Source organism: Sceloporus occidentalis, unplaced genomic scaffold (assembly GCF_023333645.1).
Source record: "Sceloporus occidentalis isolate IW3139 unplaced genomic scaffold, rSceOcc1.0.p SCAF_3, whole genome shotgun sequence".
NCBI lineage: Eukaryota > Metazoa > Chordata > Lepidosauria > Squamata > Phrynosomatidae > Sceloporus > Sceloporus occidentalis.
Genome location: NW_028316983.1, coordinates 144,731,948 through 144,747,280, shown reverse-complemented (window position 1 = coordinate 144,747,280; position 15,333 = coordinate 144,731,948). Strand labels below are relative to the sequence as shown.

The following is a 15,333-nucleotide window of genomic DNA, read 5'->3' as shown; positions in this document are numbered from 1 at the left end:
TGCCCATATAGGCTAAATAAATAGCATTGTGTTAGAAATATATGGTAATGTAGGCAGAGGGGGAAAGTCTGAATGGGAAAAGCAGAAATAAAAAAAAAATCCATCAAAGCCACACAAAAAAACCTTGAAAACAAAATGTGGAAGTAGCTCAAAGTATTCTGGCCAGTGTAGATAAGCCATTGATCAACATAGGCAATGATAAAGAATACTGGGAGCTGCAATCCAACAACAGATTTTGTTGGAGGACAATGTGATTCCCCCCCCAAAAAAAATTTTTTTTATAAATGATGGAGAAATACTATTCCAAAGTGTTCCCCTTCTTTCCTCTACCCATACATCTATAAGTGCCATTCATTCCGGCAGGGAAAAGAATTTCACTGAAGAAAACTATTTTCAAACACAAAATCCCGTCTATAGACCATAATGCTCCTATAATGAAGGCACCAGATCTCATTTGATCTCAAAACTTAATCATTGTCAGTCCTGGTTAGTACTTGGATGGGAGACCACCAATTACGCTATATACTCGACTATATGCCAACTTCATGTATAAGTCGAGGGCAGGTTTTGGGGGCAAAACTATGGATTTTGCCATGGCCCTTGGCTAAGTCAAGGGTAAAACTTAGGGACATACAACAAAAGATCTAAATGGTGAAGCAAAGGAAAACAATGCCAAAGAACCTACAAAATTATGGCAGGCATAACTGTTTGGCTCACATTAGATGGGAGAGAGAGTAGAGGGAGGTCAGTGCTTTAATGACAGATTTCACTCTTGCCTTTCACCAGGGTATGGTTCCCTTTTTAATAAGAGTTAAAATATACTATTTATATTGGCCTATGGATAAGTCGACCTAGGTTTTTGGGGTGAATTTTTTGACTAAAATTTCTAGACTTATACATGGGTATATACAGTAATACCATGTGTTCTAGGCTTTATTTCACAGGAAAACAATGACAAACCATCCCATGAGGTCACCGTAGGTTGAAGGCAAGTTGGAAGGGCACATGTGATGCACAAGTGTATTGATCCAGCAGCACAGCAGTGCCTTCACTGTTCTAATAATGGATATTGTGTCATTTATACAGTGAGTTGGATCCTGCTTGTCCTTAAGAGTAATAAACCCACTGAAATCAACTGACTTAATATAAATGAGAGAGCTGGTGTTGTGGTTTGAGTTAGACTACGAATCTGGAGACGAGTTCAAATGCTCCCTCAGCCATGGAACCCCACTTGGTGGCCTTAGGCAAGTCACACTCGCGCAGCCTTGGAGAAAGGCGAAGGCAAACTCCTTCTGAACAAATCTTGCCAAGAAAACCTCATGATGCCTTGCCAAGGAAACCCCATAATGCCTTGCCTTAGGGTTGTCAGAACTCGGAAACCACTTGAAGACACACAACAACAATGCAAATTAAGGTGGTGACTCATGGAATGTACATAGTTCCTCCAATGCCTCCCAGCACCCATTTTCCCACACTCAGGCACACAAACACAATCAGGTTTTGCTGCTCCTGGGAGACAAAATCATAGCCAAAAATAGATATCTAGTCACTTTTGGTTCTGATTCCCCACATACACATAGTATTTTCAGTATATTTGGTCCCTTTTAAACCTTATGCAGCCCATTGTGCGGAAGGCAAAAAGGTAGCCCCCTGCCCTTTCCAAGTTGCTCATCTCTTCTACAAACTGATGTTGTTCTGAGTGCATTTTACTTCCTGTTAATAAAAGAAAAGCATGCAAGCAATCATTTCAGTGATGACCTACATCTGATTTTTTGAAACACACACACACACTTCTCCTCTGTAAAGGCAGAGACAACCAATATTCCCCTGAGGCACTTACAAAGTTTGGTGAAAGCTGGATTAAAATGTGCAAGCTTACTTAGCTAATGTCAATTTCCTCCAGTCCATCACACACAGCAGGCACCAGCATAGTTCTGCTAACATGTTTTTCACAAATTAGAAACTATTTTTACCTCTCAAGGTGTTACATATTTAAAGAAGTAGCATTTTGAGGATGACCTGTGCACACTGTTGTTAACATCCCCACTGCTTTCCTAAACAATTCCCTTGGAGAATGAATTTAAGTTAAATACATACTGTCACCTTGTCTATTTTAAATAAACAAATAGTTTTAAACCACTGCAGTCAAACACAGCATGGTTTTAATCTGTTTTGCTTAATCTAACTAAAATGTATTTGACACTAAAGAGCTTCGCACATTAGCTTAATAGTAGATGCTACTTGTTCAATGGCCTTAGATGGTCAAGCGTAGATTAGATTTCAAGTGTAGGCTCTCTAAACGTTTGGGGGCTACAGCTTCCATAATTACTGACAACTGGTCATGCAGGTTGTGGCTAATATGACTTCCTGTTCAAACTATATGGAAAGAATCTCAAAGTGCAAGAAATTGAATCACATCCTGCTTGTTCAAGTAATGGCTGAAATGTCCAGAAAAGGAGGGGGAGGAAACAATTTAGATTTATAGCTGGTTGCCATGTGTTGAATTTTGTTATCATTCTGTACTGCATCCAAAGAAGAGGGTTTATATCCATGAAAATTCATATCAAAATAAAAAAAATCAGTTAGTGTTAAAGATGCTGCTATATTCCTTTTCCCTCTCTCTTCCTTTTTATGCTACAAGAAACTAAGGGTAGGTCTACACTGACCAAATACTCCAGGCTGCTCCTGGAATATTCTGGCCCCAGAGCTGCCCAAAATTCCCCGTTACTTCCACAGTCTGCAGTGACACCATGAGCTTGTGTGTACATGCATCCCACTATGCTCCCCAGTGCCACTACTGTTAGTACAAGTTGCACCCTTTGAGGTCAAAAACAAGGCACCCAGTGTTAATCACATGTGATCTTAGAGAGAACAACTCATGCAAGCAGAAGTAGTGCCAGGTAACACAGTGGAATGCTTTGTAAACAACAACCCAGCATCGCTTCAGAGTGCTCTGGATTTTCCTTCAAAATCTGGAGCAAAAGGTCTTTTCAATGTGGTTCAAGGCAGGAATGGTCCCGATTCAATGTGGAAATGGCCACATGGCACGAAGACAATCTGCACTCAAACCAGGGCTTTGGCCTTGCCTCATAAAGACAGGTCATGGTGAAGACAGGGGAAACCAATTCATTTGCCTGTATAGAAATACCCCACCATGACTACCTCTTTGAAATCTGCTTTAGGAACAATGTGTTACTGAGGTAAAATGATGCTTCTTTCAAGATTAGAAATGCCTGCCTAAATGATTGCTGCTCTCCCAATGCTAACTTTGTTAACAAACCACATTTGTCATGGTTTACCAAAACAACACCTAATTTTTTTTCTAATGCAAAAGCATGGCACCTTCTCTTGAAAAATTCGGTGTTCTCTGCCTAACAAAGTGTGTAGACATCTGGGACCTCAGAAGAAATACTTTTTTGCATTGCTAATGAAATTTATATTTTATCTCCTGGGCTTTGGAAGCTTTGTTCCCAGAGCCACATGGCCAGAAGGAGGAGGGACTTGCTTGCATAGACATCTCTCCAAAGAACAACACAACAATGACACCTTGAGAAAATGCAAGCCTCTGATTAACATGGTCATTTTATTTTATTTTTTATTTTTCTCCTGTATGAGTCTTAACACCTTTGCCTGATGAAGAAGCCAGTGAAGCTTCAAAAGCTTGCATCATGTATTTTATGCTGTTTTGTGGATTCTGGATGTTATTTCACTTTGTTTTATCTATAAAGAAAATATATATTTAAATACCTGAGGATTCATGTACTTCTATAATTCCTATGTAAGGATTTTTTTAAAAAGTCACTGTAAATTATAACTGGTTGGTGAAGTCCAGCTCTTTAAATACATGTTTTCCAAGAATGAAAAACTGTGTGCGTGTGCCTCAGGCGTTCACAGAATCACTTGAAAACAAGCACAATGTCCATCCAGCGCTCTTGCCATCTGTTCTCTCAGCTGGATCACACTGTCCTGCTGCGTCATGGACAGGATTTCCGTTGCACTGAACAGTTGACAGAGTGGTTTAAATGACTGTGCACTCTGTGACATTCCCTTAACTGTTCCATTCTTTTCTTTTCCTCCCCTTCCTCCTGACTTTGTTGTATCCCTTTTGTCTGAGATGGCAATAGGGACTGTGTATAGAGAAGCACGATGCAAGGTTTCCCAGTATCTATTGCCTATTTCTCCACCATCCCCACTTCCTGGAGTAGTAACAATGTTCCAAAAATGACCTTTTAACATATTTTGATGTCATACCATAAGTAATCAAAACATCTGTTAAGAGAATGTAGTGCAATTAAATATACTAGCTTTCTGGCCTGTTCTGAGCTTTACTTGAACCTTTAGCATAATGAGAAAATGTGCAAGAAATGTATATTTTGATTTTCCACATTTCAAAACATTCAAAGATATTATTCTGTACAAAAACATACACTTTTTGCATGAAAATGTTATCTATTTATTTAGAATATTTATCCACCCATCTTCAGCTAAAAAGGCATCCATGCAAATTAGCTTTGAACAAAATGTTTCCAGAAACTGCTCTTCTCTTCATGGTGTTAGGAAACACATGCGGATTTTGGTGCAGAATTAGTGTTTGTTTAATGTAAAACCAAGCAATTTTGTAAAACAAAATCCACTTTTTTTTGGGGGGGGGGGGGAGGTTTTAGGCATGAAGAACGTGCTTCTGTGTGAAAAATGTGTTTCCAAAAATACATGTCTTTTTCCCTGCAAAAATTGCTCTTTTTGTGCAAAATACACATTTTCGTGCAAAAAATACTGATTTTTTTTGTAAACAATTGTTTTTATGCGAAACTGAGTGGTTTGACAGGATAAAATGTGTTTCTGGAAGCAGGGGTTTTTGTGGAAAACTGCTCAAAGTGAAACAATTTTCGCTGCATTTCTGCACATAATTTCTCAAAACATTTTGGGATATGTAAATAAAGGGTAAAAACTGTGCAAAAATATTTGTTTCTCCTGAAATGGGAAGATAACTGGGAAAAAAGTATTTGTCTTCACATGTGAGTACAAAATAGTTGAATATTTACAACCGTGGTGTGGTGTTTGTCTAGAAGTTTTGTTGTTGTTGTTGTTGTTGTGTTCAAAGTTCTGTACACCCTTTGAATTCAGGTTTTCAGTGACTCACATCTCAAACATCAACAGAATCCTCAAATGTTCAATACTTTAGATTGTTTCAGCCACATGCTTCGTGATAAGAGAAAAAAGGCAAGGCAATCCTTGTATTTTGGAAGAAGCCAAAAGGAGTTTGTAGAAGTTTCAAAATATTTTTGCTTACTTGTGAAAATCTTATTTGACCTGGTTGTTTCATTTTACATATGTATATCATTAAGTTTTTAAAAAGCTGAAACATGTTTTCTTTTTTTTTTTTCATGGTGTTCAGAACATATTCTTATTTGTTCCATGTTATTTCTGCCGGTGGTACTACATTTTCTGTGAAAGAAAACTTGTAAGTGTGAATCCCATCAGAACCTGGGAAAGACATATTAACCTTTCCCTTCTCAGTGGTAATAAGGAGGAACAAGCTGAAACAACAGAATAAAACAGAGCAAGTGAGCAGAGTGGTGAACTGCAGAACAGAAGGTATAAGGTAGTGGTGTTGCTTCTTGTAGGAGTATTTAAACTTTATATTTGAAAATAAACCTAATATTGCAAATTGAACATCTCTGCTGATTTTATCTGGAGGGAAAATCAAAACTAGCTATAAACATTGCCTCTGACAGTTCTCATTAGCTGGGAAAATTGGGTGTGTGTAGCAGTATTCATGTGATCAGGAAGCACTGACTTGGAATTGTAGCTCAGGAATTTTATCACAGAGTATAGTACCATCGTCCATTGTGACTCCATTAGATTGTAGCATCTACAATTGGCTGGAATTACCAGAATAACAAACTGATGAGAAACATTCAAAGAATATCAGGATTAATGGTACTATAGCAGCAGAAGGCAGCAGAAGCATTGACAATGGAATCTTTTGAAATTTTACCCAACATTTGAAAACAGAACTTTTGACTTAGGCCTTGTGCTATTTGTCATGTCCATGCATTAGGACATTCCTGCAGTGTTTTCCCCCAACTGAAGGAGAAAGAAATATTTCTATGTAGTTTTTGCAGTGTTATTATATGCCAAAGTGCTTTGGAACATGATTCTGTGCAGAGATACACTTATGCAGTATAGAGAGGACTTGTCATTGCCCTCCTCTGAGGCTGAGAATTGCCCAGGTCACCCAGTGGTTTTAATGGCTGAGTGGGGATTAGAATCCTTTTCTCAAGAGTAATGGTCCAGTGCTCATACCACTACACCACACTGATCCTAAGTCATTTTGTTTGACAATAGACTGGCATGGTTTGACTCTGAGAAAAGGAGGTAATCAGGTGATTTTGATGTGGCTTAAAACAGTCCAAAGAAGTTTCAGATTCTAGTACAACTTAAAGTTTATGTCTATGCCAGGGACAGGAAACTTTTCCATCTTGGGGACTTTCTAATTTAGTCCTAGTGCAACAGCTTCCCAAGCTGCACACAAGACCTGGATTCTGTGCAACAACTTTCCAACAGACAATTTAAATAGACGCCTATCTACAATCAAAGATCTGAGACAACAGAAGAAAAGTTTGCAAAACAAATGGAGAAGCACCACAGGCCATAACTAGGTCAGAAAAGATTGAGAGAACATTTCAAAATACTCAGAAAACATTTTCCTCAAGTGTCAGGAAACCCTAACGATTAGAATCCTGGACAAAGGGGAATTTTCACAGTTATGGACTTATTCCGTGCAAAATTCATGCTTACATAAAAAACAGCATCTTCTCTACAAGAAACTGCATTTTCTAAATAGAGATAATATACTGCACAGAAATATTATTTCCTGCACAGAAATGCTGTTTTTGTACAAGGTATCTATACATGTTTTCTATACAAGTTTTGCACAGAGGAAACAGCATTTTATGCACAGAAAATATTTCTATGAAGTAAATCTAGTTTACTTTGCAGAAAATGCTGTTTTCTGTGCAAAAATACCACATGCAAATTTTGTGCAGAGTACCTCCTAACCTGTGAGTAGTGTTTGAAAACACTGTTTCCAAAGACTTTTCTTGCTGTGGGAAGAAAATTTCTAAAATTACATATTGCTTCCATCAAGTATGAAAATTAGAAAAAAAATTAATCTCTGTGGCACAGTGGCTAGAAACTCCCATTTCAGATCTATGTCATCATACAAAACAGAAAACAGGAAAACAGCTTAGCTAACAAAGAGTGAGTCCCCATTACAGAATGTCAAATAAATGCATTCCCTTGGCAGCTTTTCGTGTGGGAGAGAAAATTGCTTCAAGATCAACAAGGTAACACAACTAATCACAAATCCTGCAGGAGAGGAGGCAGATTTGACTAATGCTCTGTAATTAAAAAAAAAATGGAGAGTTGTGTTTTTCAAAGGGGAGCTTGAGTACTGTTTTTGAGATTACAAAACTGGTGGAAAAATAGTCACTTCTTAGCAATCCTTTTTTATCAATTGCTCAACAAAGCATCCATTTTTAAAATCGCCCTCAATGTAGAAATACATTTGAAAAAATGTCACTGCTGGTGCTTTTGTCCAGAATGGTACACCAGCACAGAGGCTTTCCTATATGGAAAAGTGCTCAACAGGGAGAAAATGAAGTGGCTACCATGCCATAGCTCCAGTTCTGAAAAGTTATTACCTGCCAAACTAGTTATTTCCAAGCCAAACTAGTTCCACCATAGAGGTTGCATTCTCGCTTCCTCAGTGCCCTGATCTCTCAATACCCATACATTCAGCATGGAAATCACCAAAAGAGGGGCTACACATGACCTTCTGATGGACAACACATCTTATACAGTGGACTGAAGTACACAATAGCTTATGCAGTAAGTTTGCTGCTCTAAGGAGGTACCAGATTATTTTCCTATAATAAAGTGATATTTGAGGGAGCTAAAAGTATAAATTTATCTTGGGAGAAATCTTACTCTTGGGAGAAAGGAAGAATCTAAATTCAATAAATAAATACAAATAAAATAAATTTATTAACTGGTGGGTTGAAAATACATATGTTATCTCCATTAAGCAAGGGATTCAAACAATTATGCCAAAAGTTTCTTTAGACATTTCCCTCCAGAACAATCATTGTACATTTTTTGTGCACATGCAGCAGCTCTGCTTAAGAAACAAATGATTCTCACTCACTACAAACTGTTCATGAAGCAAGAAAGCACAAACTGGCAAAACATTTAATCTCTGAGGCTACTTTGAAATAATAGATGGAAAATTCATTGTTTTTGTAATCAGATTCCAGCTCTTGGGTAAAAATAAGATATAACTATATAGTGTAAAGCTGCAATTTTTTAAAAAAAATCTCTGCATTGTCTTCTTATAAAATAGTAAAAATGACAATGAAGGTTACTCTAACCATTCTTACATCTGTTGCTGGAGTTTACTGCTGTACAGGGAATGATACACAGAAGAATCATATAATTCTACAGCTACCATTCACCACCTGTGAGTTCCACCATCAGGGCTCATAAAAAGCTGTTAACAACTTCCCTAGAAATCAACAGGAGGAAGAAAATCAAAGTTAAATCTTTCTTTTCATGTAGAGACAAGGAACTCTAGATATATTTTTGTATGTCAAATGTGTATCATTGTTGTTTTTTTAAAATACAGGCTCTTAATCTGGGGAAGAAAATGATACTTTCATCACTTCACTTGTCAGCAGTGGAGCTTGTTCCCCTTTCTTGAGAAACAATCGCAAGTCACTTGATTAAAGCAATTCTCAGTAAACACAAAACCTCTGACTACTGTAATTTAGAAAAACATTCATGCATGCATACAGACAATTCATTTCTGTCCTTGAAAGTGGCTCTGATTTTAAGGTATATCATCTTACAGGTGTAGTCATGGGAGGAGGGGGACAAAATGGGGGCACTGCCCCATGAATAAGAATTTTGCCCCCTAAAAGGTGTATCACATTCTTCCTTCGTTTCCCATATTTCTGGAACATCCAGGAGGGACCATATTACCCCAGTTCTAAAGTCCCTCCACTGGCTGCCCATTAGCTTCTGGACCCAGTACAAGGTGTTGGTTATCACCTTTAAAGCCCTAAATGGCTTGGGTCCAAACTATCTTCGGGACCGCCTTCTCCCCTACAATCCTCCCCATGCACTCCGCTCCTCTGGGAGAGGCCTACTTCAGCCACAAAAATCTAGGCTCTTGGCTACCTGTCAGAGGGCATTTTCCATCGTCGCCCCCAGACTGTGGAACGGCCTGCCGGATGAGATCCGTCTACTTACATCCTTAGACAGCTTTAAAAAGGCTGTTAAGACGGATCTCTTCCGGCAGGCCTTCCCAGAATAGAGAACCCGGCCTCAGAAAAACATCTGGGAATAAGATACTGCCGCTCCCATTGATTGTTTGCTGAGTGATGCTGTTGACCTTCTGGTCAGTTTTTAACTTGTATTTTTTGTTTGTTTGTTTGTTTTTTGTTTGTTTTTAAATTCTGATTTCGATTTAATACTTTTTTAAGGAGGGGAGGGCACCAGGGATTTTATATGTGCTGTATTTTTAACTTTGTTAGCTGCCCCGATTGTTCTCAGAGGGGCGGGATACAAATAAAATTTTATTATCATTATCATTATTATTATTATTATTATTATTATTATTATTATTCTGGCATTGCACAGAATAAGACATTGTTCACACTCAAAACTCCTATGGGCTGGTTTCACATTCACTTGCCTTTTTCTTTGGGTGCCTTAACTGTATTCCTAAATGCTCAACTTCTACTGTTTTGAGTTACTACAATGCTAGAATTTGGGGACTGAAGAAAAATTTCATTTAGGTGACAAATTCTTATTTAGGGACAATGTCCTCACTTGCCCCCACCCCAGTTACACCCCTGGTCCACATGTCACCCACCTAGATGACAACAAAAAATGAAATTGGATTGAGAAGCATCAGCTTGCAAACAATGGCCCGTTACAAACGGGCACTTTAGTACATGCTCTGCGTGTTCTAGGGTTAAAAAGGGGTGTCCTTTCCGGACGCCCCCAACCCTAGGACGCACGGAGCACACACAAAATGGCGGCAGCCGTTCCACACGGCCGCCGCCATGAGGAAATCATGACCGCGCCGCCTCTATACAGGGTGGTGTGGAAGTGACGTCCTCGCTCCGCGCCAGGGCGTCTAGTGCGCCCTTAGCGCGGAGCAGAAAGGAGCTCCGTTTCGGAGCTCCTTCCTGGTTTGGTCCACTGGGCACAGCCTTCACACGGCTGCGCCCAGCGGACCAAAGGAGAAAGGGGCCAAGCGGCCCCTTTCTCCTCCTCCCCGCCGCCACGAGGTGTCCTTGGGGCTTGAAGCCCCAGGGACACCCCTTTTCAGGCTGCGGGGAAGCGGCGTTTTGCTGCTTCCCCGCAGCCTGAAAAGCGGTGGATCGGGGCCTCAGCGGCTGCCATTCTAGCCACTGAGGCCCCGATACACCGGGGAAAGGGGCAGGTACAGCCCGCCCAAATGGGCGGTCTGTAACCTGCCAATGAAAAGAGAGTCCACATCTCAGGATGCTAGCTGGTACCCAAAAGCACAACAATTCCCAGCACATAGAGCAGTCGATGTGATCCATTGACTTAGTGAATTGTCTGTTTCCATTCTAATAAAATATAGAAGGCTAACTCTAATAGGCTGAACTATACTGTATCTTTTTAATACAGCACAGATTCAGCAATCTATGGCTGCAAAATATGAAAAAAAAAACCAAAAAAAAAGAAATCCAAAAAGCCATGGCAGTTAAAGTGGTGTCAAAATGGATTATCCCTGTAGTGCAGATGCAGTCTAAGGTTACCAGGAGACCCAGCAGCTTTTAAACGTTTTTTTCCCCAAAAGTAAAAAAAATGTGGATATTTTTCTATTAAAAACATTCTGGGGGTTCTGAAAACTCATTTTAAAAAAAATAATTCCAGAAGTGTTCCCCAATTCACCACCTACAATTTCATTCAACTTTAGATTGTAACCAAACAGCAACAATAGGCAATTACTGATTAACAATGTAGTAAATAAAGTTATTTCCAATATTAATATACTTTAAATGGACATGTGTATAAATTCACCCTCATGGTATCTGTGATTATGTCTGAAAGCGTCTTCTTGTGAAGATATGAGGGTCTTAATAGCAGGAGAAATACAAAGCTAAATGAGTAATGGACTTATCCCAAATACACACCACCCATGGTGACATTTCTCCAATAAAAGCTGAATTTATCATGAATAACCACCTAAACCCTAATTAATCATTTCCACAATAATTTTAAACATCCAAACACACTGCAGTTGAAGGGTAATATTATAAATACCTTTCCAAAATCACGGACATCAAACAAGTCAAATGCTTCAAAAAGTTCACTCTTCTTCATCCCAAATGTTTCACAACAGGCTGAAAGGAATGTTCTGATATTCTTCAAACAGAGAAACTAAAAAGGGAAGAAAATGATCATCTTAGTGTCCTATCCAATCATCTGTGCAAACAAATAGCTATCACTGAACACAAACATGGCAAAAAGTTAAGTACCATTAATATTTTTCAGTGAACACATGGTATAGCCACAACTGATAAAAAGAGATACTTTGGCTCACTGAAAGTTAGTGGAGGCTTAAATTTTTAATATGACCAACTAATCCCTTTGGTGTATAATAGACAGCTCTCGAGACCCCTTCAGTTCAAGAAAATGTAGTCCCAAAATCTTCTTTGCCCATCCATGCATTAAAGCAACTTGTGGTTCTCCAGATCTTGTTGAACTACGATTCCACAATCCATTATCATTGCATATGTTGATGGTAGATATAGCCCAAAAACATCTGGAGAATCATAAGTCGCCCACCCATTCATTTAGCCATTGGAGACACACATTTTTTCACAGATTTTCCAAAGTGGAAATGGAAAAGGAGAGGAAGGGGTAATTAAAGATAAACATTCTTATAAAAATGTTTTCCACATAAGCTTTGAATTTGTTTGCTTACAATCTTGAAATCACATTAAATATGAGGCATGATTTTTTTCCCTTGTCACATGTTTCAGTTCAAATAATTCAGGGCTATTAGGACATGAAAGCATTTTGTTTAAAAAATGTACATAAAATAGACATTCTAAATCATATCAAACTTTATTTAGGGCACTGACAAGTTTTCCAGGGGGGAAAAATCCAAATTTTTGCAGAAGACTCACTTCACTGTATTCAATACCTCATGGCTACCACATTCACCAGCAACTAGGAGAGCCTGCAATGAACTCCAATGAAGCCATGTGCCTCCTGGCCCTTGAGTACTTTCAAGAAATGCAGCAAAGACCCAGACAATAACTCCATAAAAATAACCACCATACATCACAAATTTTTAGGTGCTTTGGAAAGATATAAATTACCATTAGGTTCATATAAATGGCAGTGACCTTAATACCCTGAAGGCACCAGATTCCACCTTACCTTGGAATCCAAGCAGGGTCAACTCTGGTTAGTACTCAGATGAGAGATCACCAATTAATACCAGGTACTGTGGGCTTTTCGTATCCATGGGGATACTGTTCCAAAAACCCCACTCCAGCAAAATCTGTGGGACCTGAAGTCTCATTGTTCCCAATGCTATGCATGGCCATGTGCATGCACCATCATTCGGAAAGGGGTGGGGGCCATCCGTAGATGCTCAAATTCGTGGATGGCAAGCCCATGGAAGAGGGGAGTCAACTGCATTGTAGGCTATATTTCATAGGAAGAGCCTGGGAAAATCACCTCTGACGATCCCTTGCCTGAGAAAATCCTGTGAAATTCATGGGGTTGCCATAAATTGGCAGGTGACTTGAAGGAATACACGCATACGCACACATGCACACACAACACACAAACCATATAAGTGAAAAGATAATACAGGTTGTTGTTGTTGTTGTGTACCTTCAAGTTGTTTCTGACTTACAGTGATCCTATCACAGGGTTTTCTCAGCAGGATTAATTCGGGAGGGGCTGTCTTTGCCTTCCTCTTAAACTAAAAGAATCTGACATGCCTTTGGTCACCCAGTGGGTTTCCTTGTGGCCAAGTAGGGATTTGAACCCTGGTCTTTAGAGGTGCAATCCAACACTCAAATCACTATACAAGTTGAACACATCTTATCCAGAATTGCAAAATACTCAAAAATTGTCCACATAGGCGGCTGAGATAGTGATGCCTGTGCTTTTTGATGGTTCAGTGGACACAAACTTTGTTTCTTGTACAAAATTATTAAAAATAATTTACCTTCAGGATAGGTTTATAAAGTATATTTGAAACATAAATGAATGTCATGTTTAGACTTAAGTCCCATCTCTAAGATATCGCAATATGTTTATGCAAATATTCCAAAATCCAAAATTCAAAACACTTCTGATCCCAAGCATTTCAAATAAGAGCGACTCAGCCTGTACCACATTGGTAGCCCAATGTATCTTTACATTTGAATGAGAAAATCCAAATGCCTTATACTCAATAGTTAAGAAATAATATAACTAAGCTCATAATTTAGCTTGTATCCTTTAACTGTATCTTAAAATGGGCTGCCTAAGGCAGGTCACTGAGCCCTGAATAATGGGAAAGCTTGGGCATAAAGTACTATATGCAATTAACACATTTTAAGATAACTTTTAAGAGATGAAAAAAAGTAACAATGCAAGAGCCAGAATGCTTTAGGCACTCACAAGGTGTTGGCCCTGCAAAGTTAGTTATATAACATTTAAAATGAGCTATTCTGAACACATATCCTCATTAAACAGATTCTGCAAATACACACATAGTGCGTACAGATGAAACATCACCACAAATGCATATCGCAGAAGCAGAATATGCTGTAATTACACCCCTGAGGATCAGGCAATTACGATTTTACAGTTAGTTATGCAGAAGTGAGAACTTGTATGTAACATTTAACGTGGCAAATTAGGATTTTTTAACTCCCCCTCCTTTCCAACACCTAATTTGCTTCAAGCAAAGCTACTGCTCTGGAAAATGCATGCTTCCAACAGCTCAAGAATTGCCAGAGGTTGGCAAAGTATTTTACAACTGAGCTTCCTGCCTCCTACACTCTTAATGGGACATCTGTGTCAGTTCTCCTCAACTTTCCCTCCCTAAACTTTCACTTTATGCATTTTGAAATAGAATGGTGCACTTTTGTACCTAGATACCAAATCAGAGTAACCAGATAACATAACCCCAAAAGAAGGACAAGAAACCATGAAATGTAGGTCACCCAAAAATGCAGGGCATTACAAAATGAAAGCTTAAAACATGCACAAAAATATACATTCATGCTTCTTAGTCCTGCTCAGAATAGAGGATATGTTGGAATTTCTCCTGGACAGAAGGCTGAAATGTAGGCCATGTCCTGGAAAAGGGGGACATCTGGTCACCTTGTGCCAGATTAATATAATGTAGTAAAATCTACACTAACATTGTCCCACCATCAGCACTGGACTAGAACTCTGAAAACCAGGGTTCAAATCCCCATTCAGACATGAAAACCCACTGGGTGACCTTTGGCAAGAAACATGCTTGCCCAAGGCAAAGGCAAATTCCTCTGAACAAAAATTGTGAAGAAAAACCACATGATAAGGTCATTATAGAGTTGCCATAAACTGGAAACGATGAGAACACATACAACAACAATAACCTCTCCACATACACAACATCGACAAACATAAACCAAAGGAAAAAACAGCATGCACTATCAGGATAATTCACAAATTAGGCAACTACAAACCATCAAACCAGACAATGGAGAGATACACGGATACTCTTTAAATGTTCTCATCACTCTTCTTACACACATACACCACATCTCTAACACAGGAATATTCTATGCTGAGGTGCTGACGTTCAGCCTTAATAAGAATCCTTTCTATATTTGTCCCTGAGAAAACCCTGCAATTTACAGCAATTTGATGAAGAAACACTGCAATTTGCAGGGGGTCATATTCTAGAACTCTCATTATCAGATTATAAGGCATACACACTTTTTATCTAAGCCTATTGACTCTGGAGGAATTCCAACTGAATTTAACAAAAGACTGTTTATTGGTACATACGACACTTGAGAAATTCTTTTTGAGCTCTGTTTTGTAGAGTCCTGAAGACAAGCTTTTCAGAGACACTTTGCCCACCTCTATCAATTCTAATACAAGCTGCACCCTTCACTGGCTACTCATTGGCAAGGGAAAACTGAAGGTACATAAAAACAATGGGAACTGCAGAAAGGTATTTGCTTTGAATGATACCATCCAGAATCCTTCATGGTTGGAAGTTTCAGA

At 38.9% G+C, this 15,333-nt stretch overlaps 1 protein-coding gene across 2 annotated transcripts in view; it reads right to left on the bottom strand.

Moving 5' to 3' along the window:
• Positions 1-15,333, bottom strand: part of VAV3 (vav guanine nucleotide exchange factor 3) — a 208,634-nt gene that overhangs the window by 151,438 nt on the left and 41,863 nt on the right. For both annotated transcript variants that reach the window (XM_089516555.1, XM_089516556.1), the window contains exon 2: positions 11,365-11,481. In XM_089516555.1, coding sequence (XP_089372681.1) covers positions 11,365-11,481 — 117 coding nt within the window. The remainder of the gene's footprint in view (positions 1-11,364; positions 11,482-15,333) is intronic.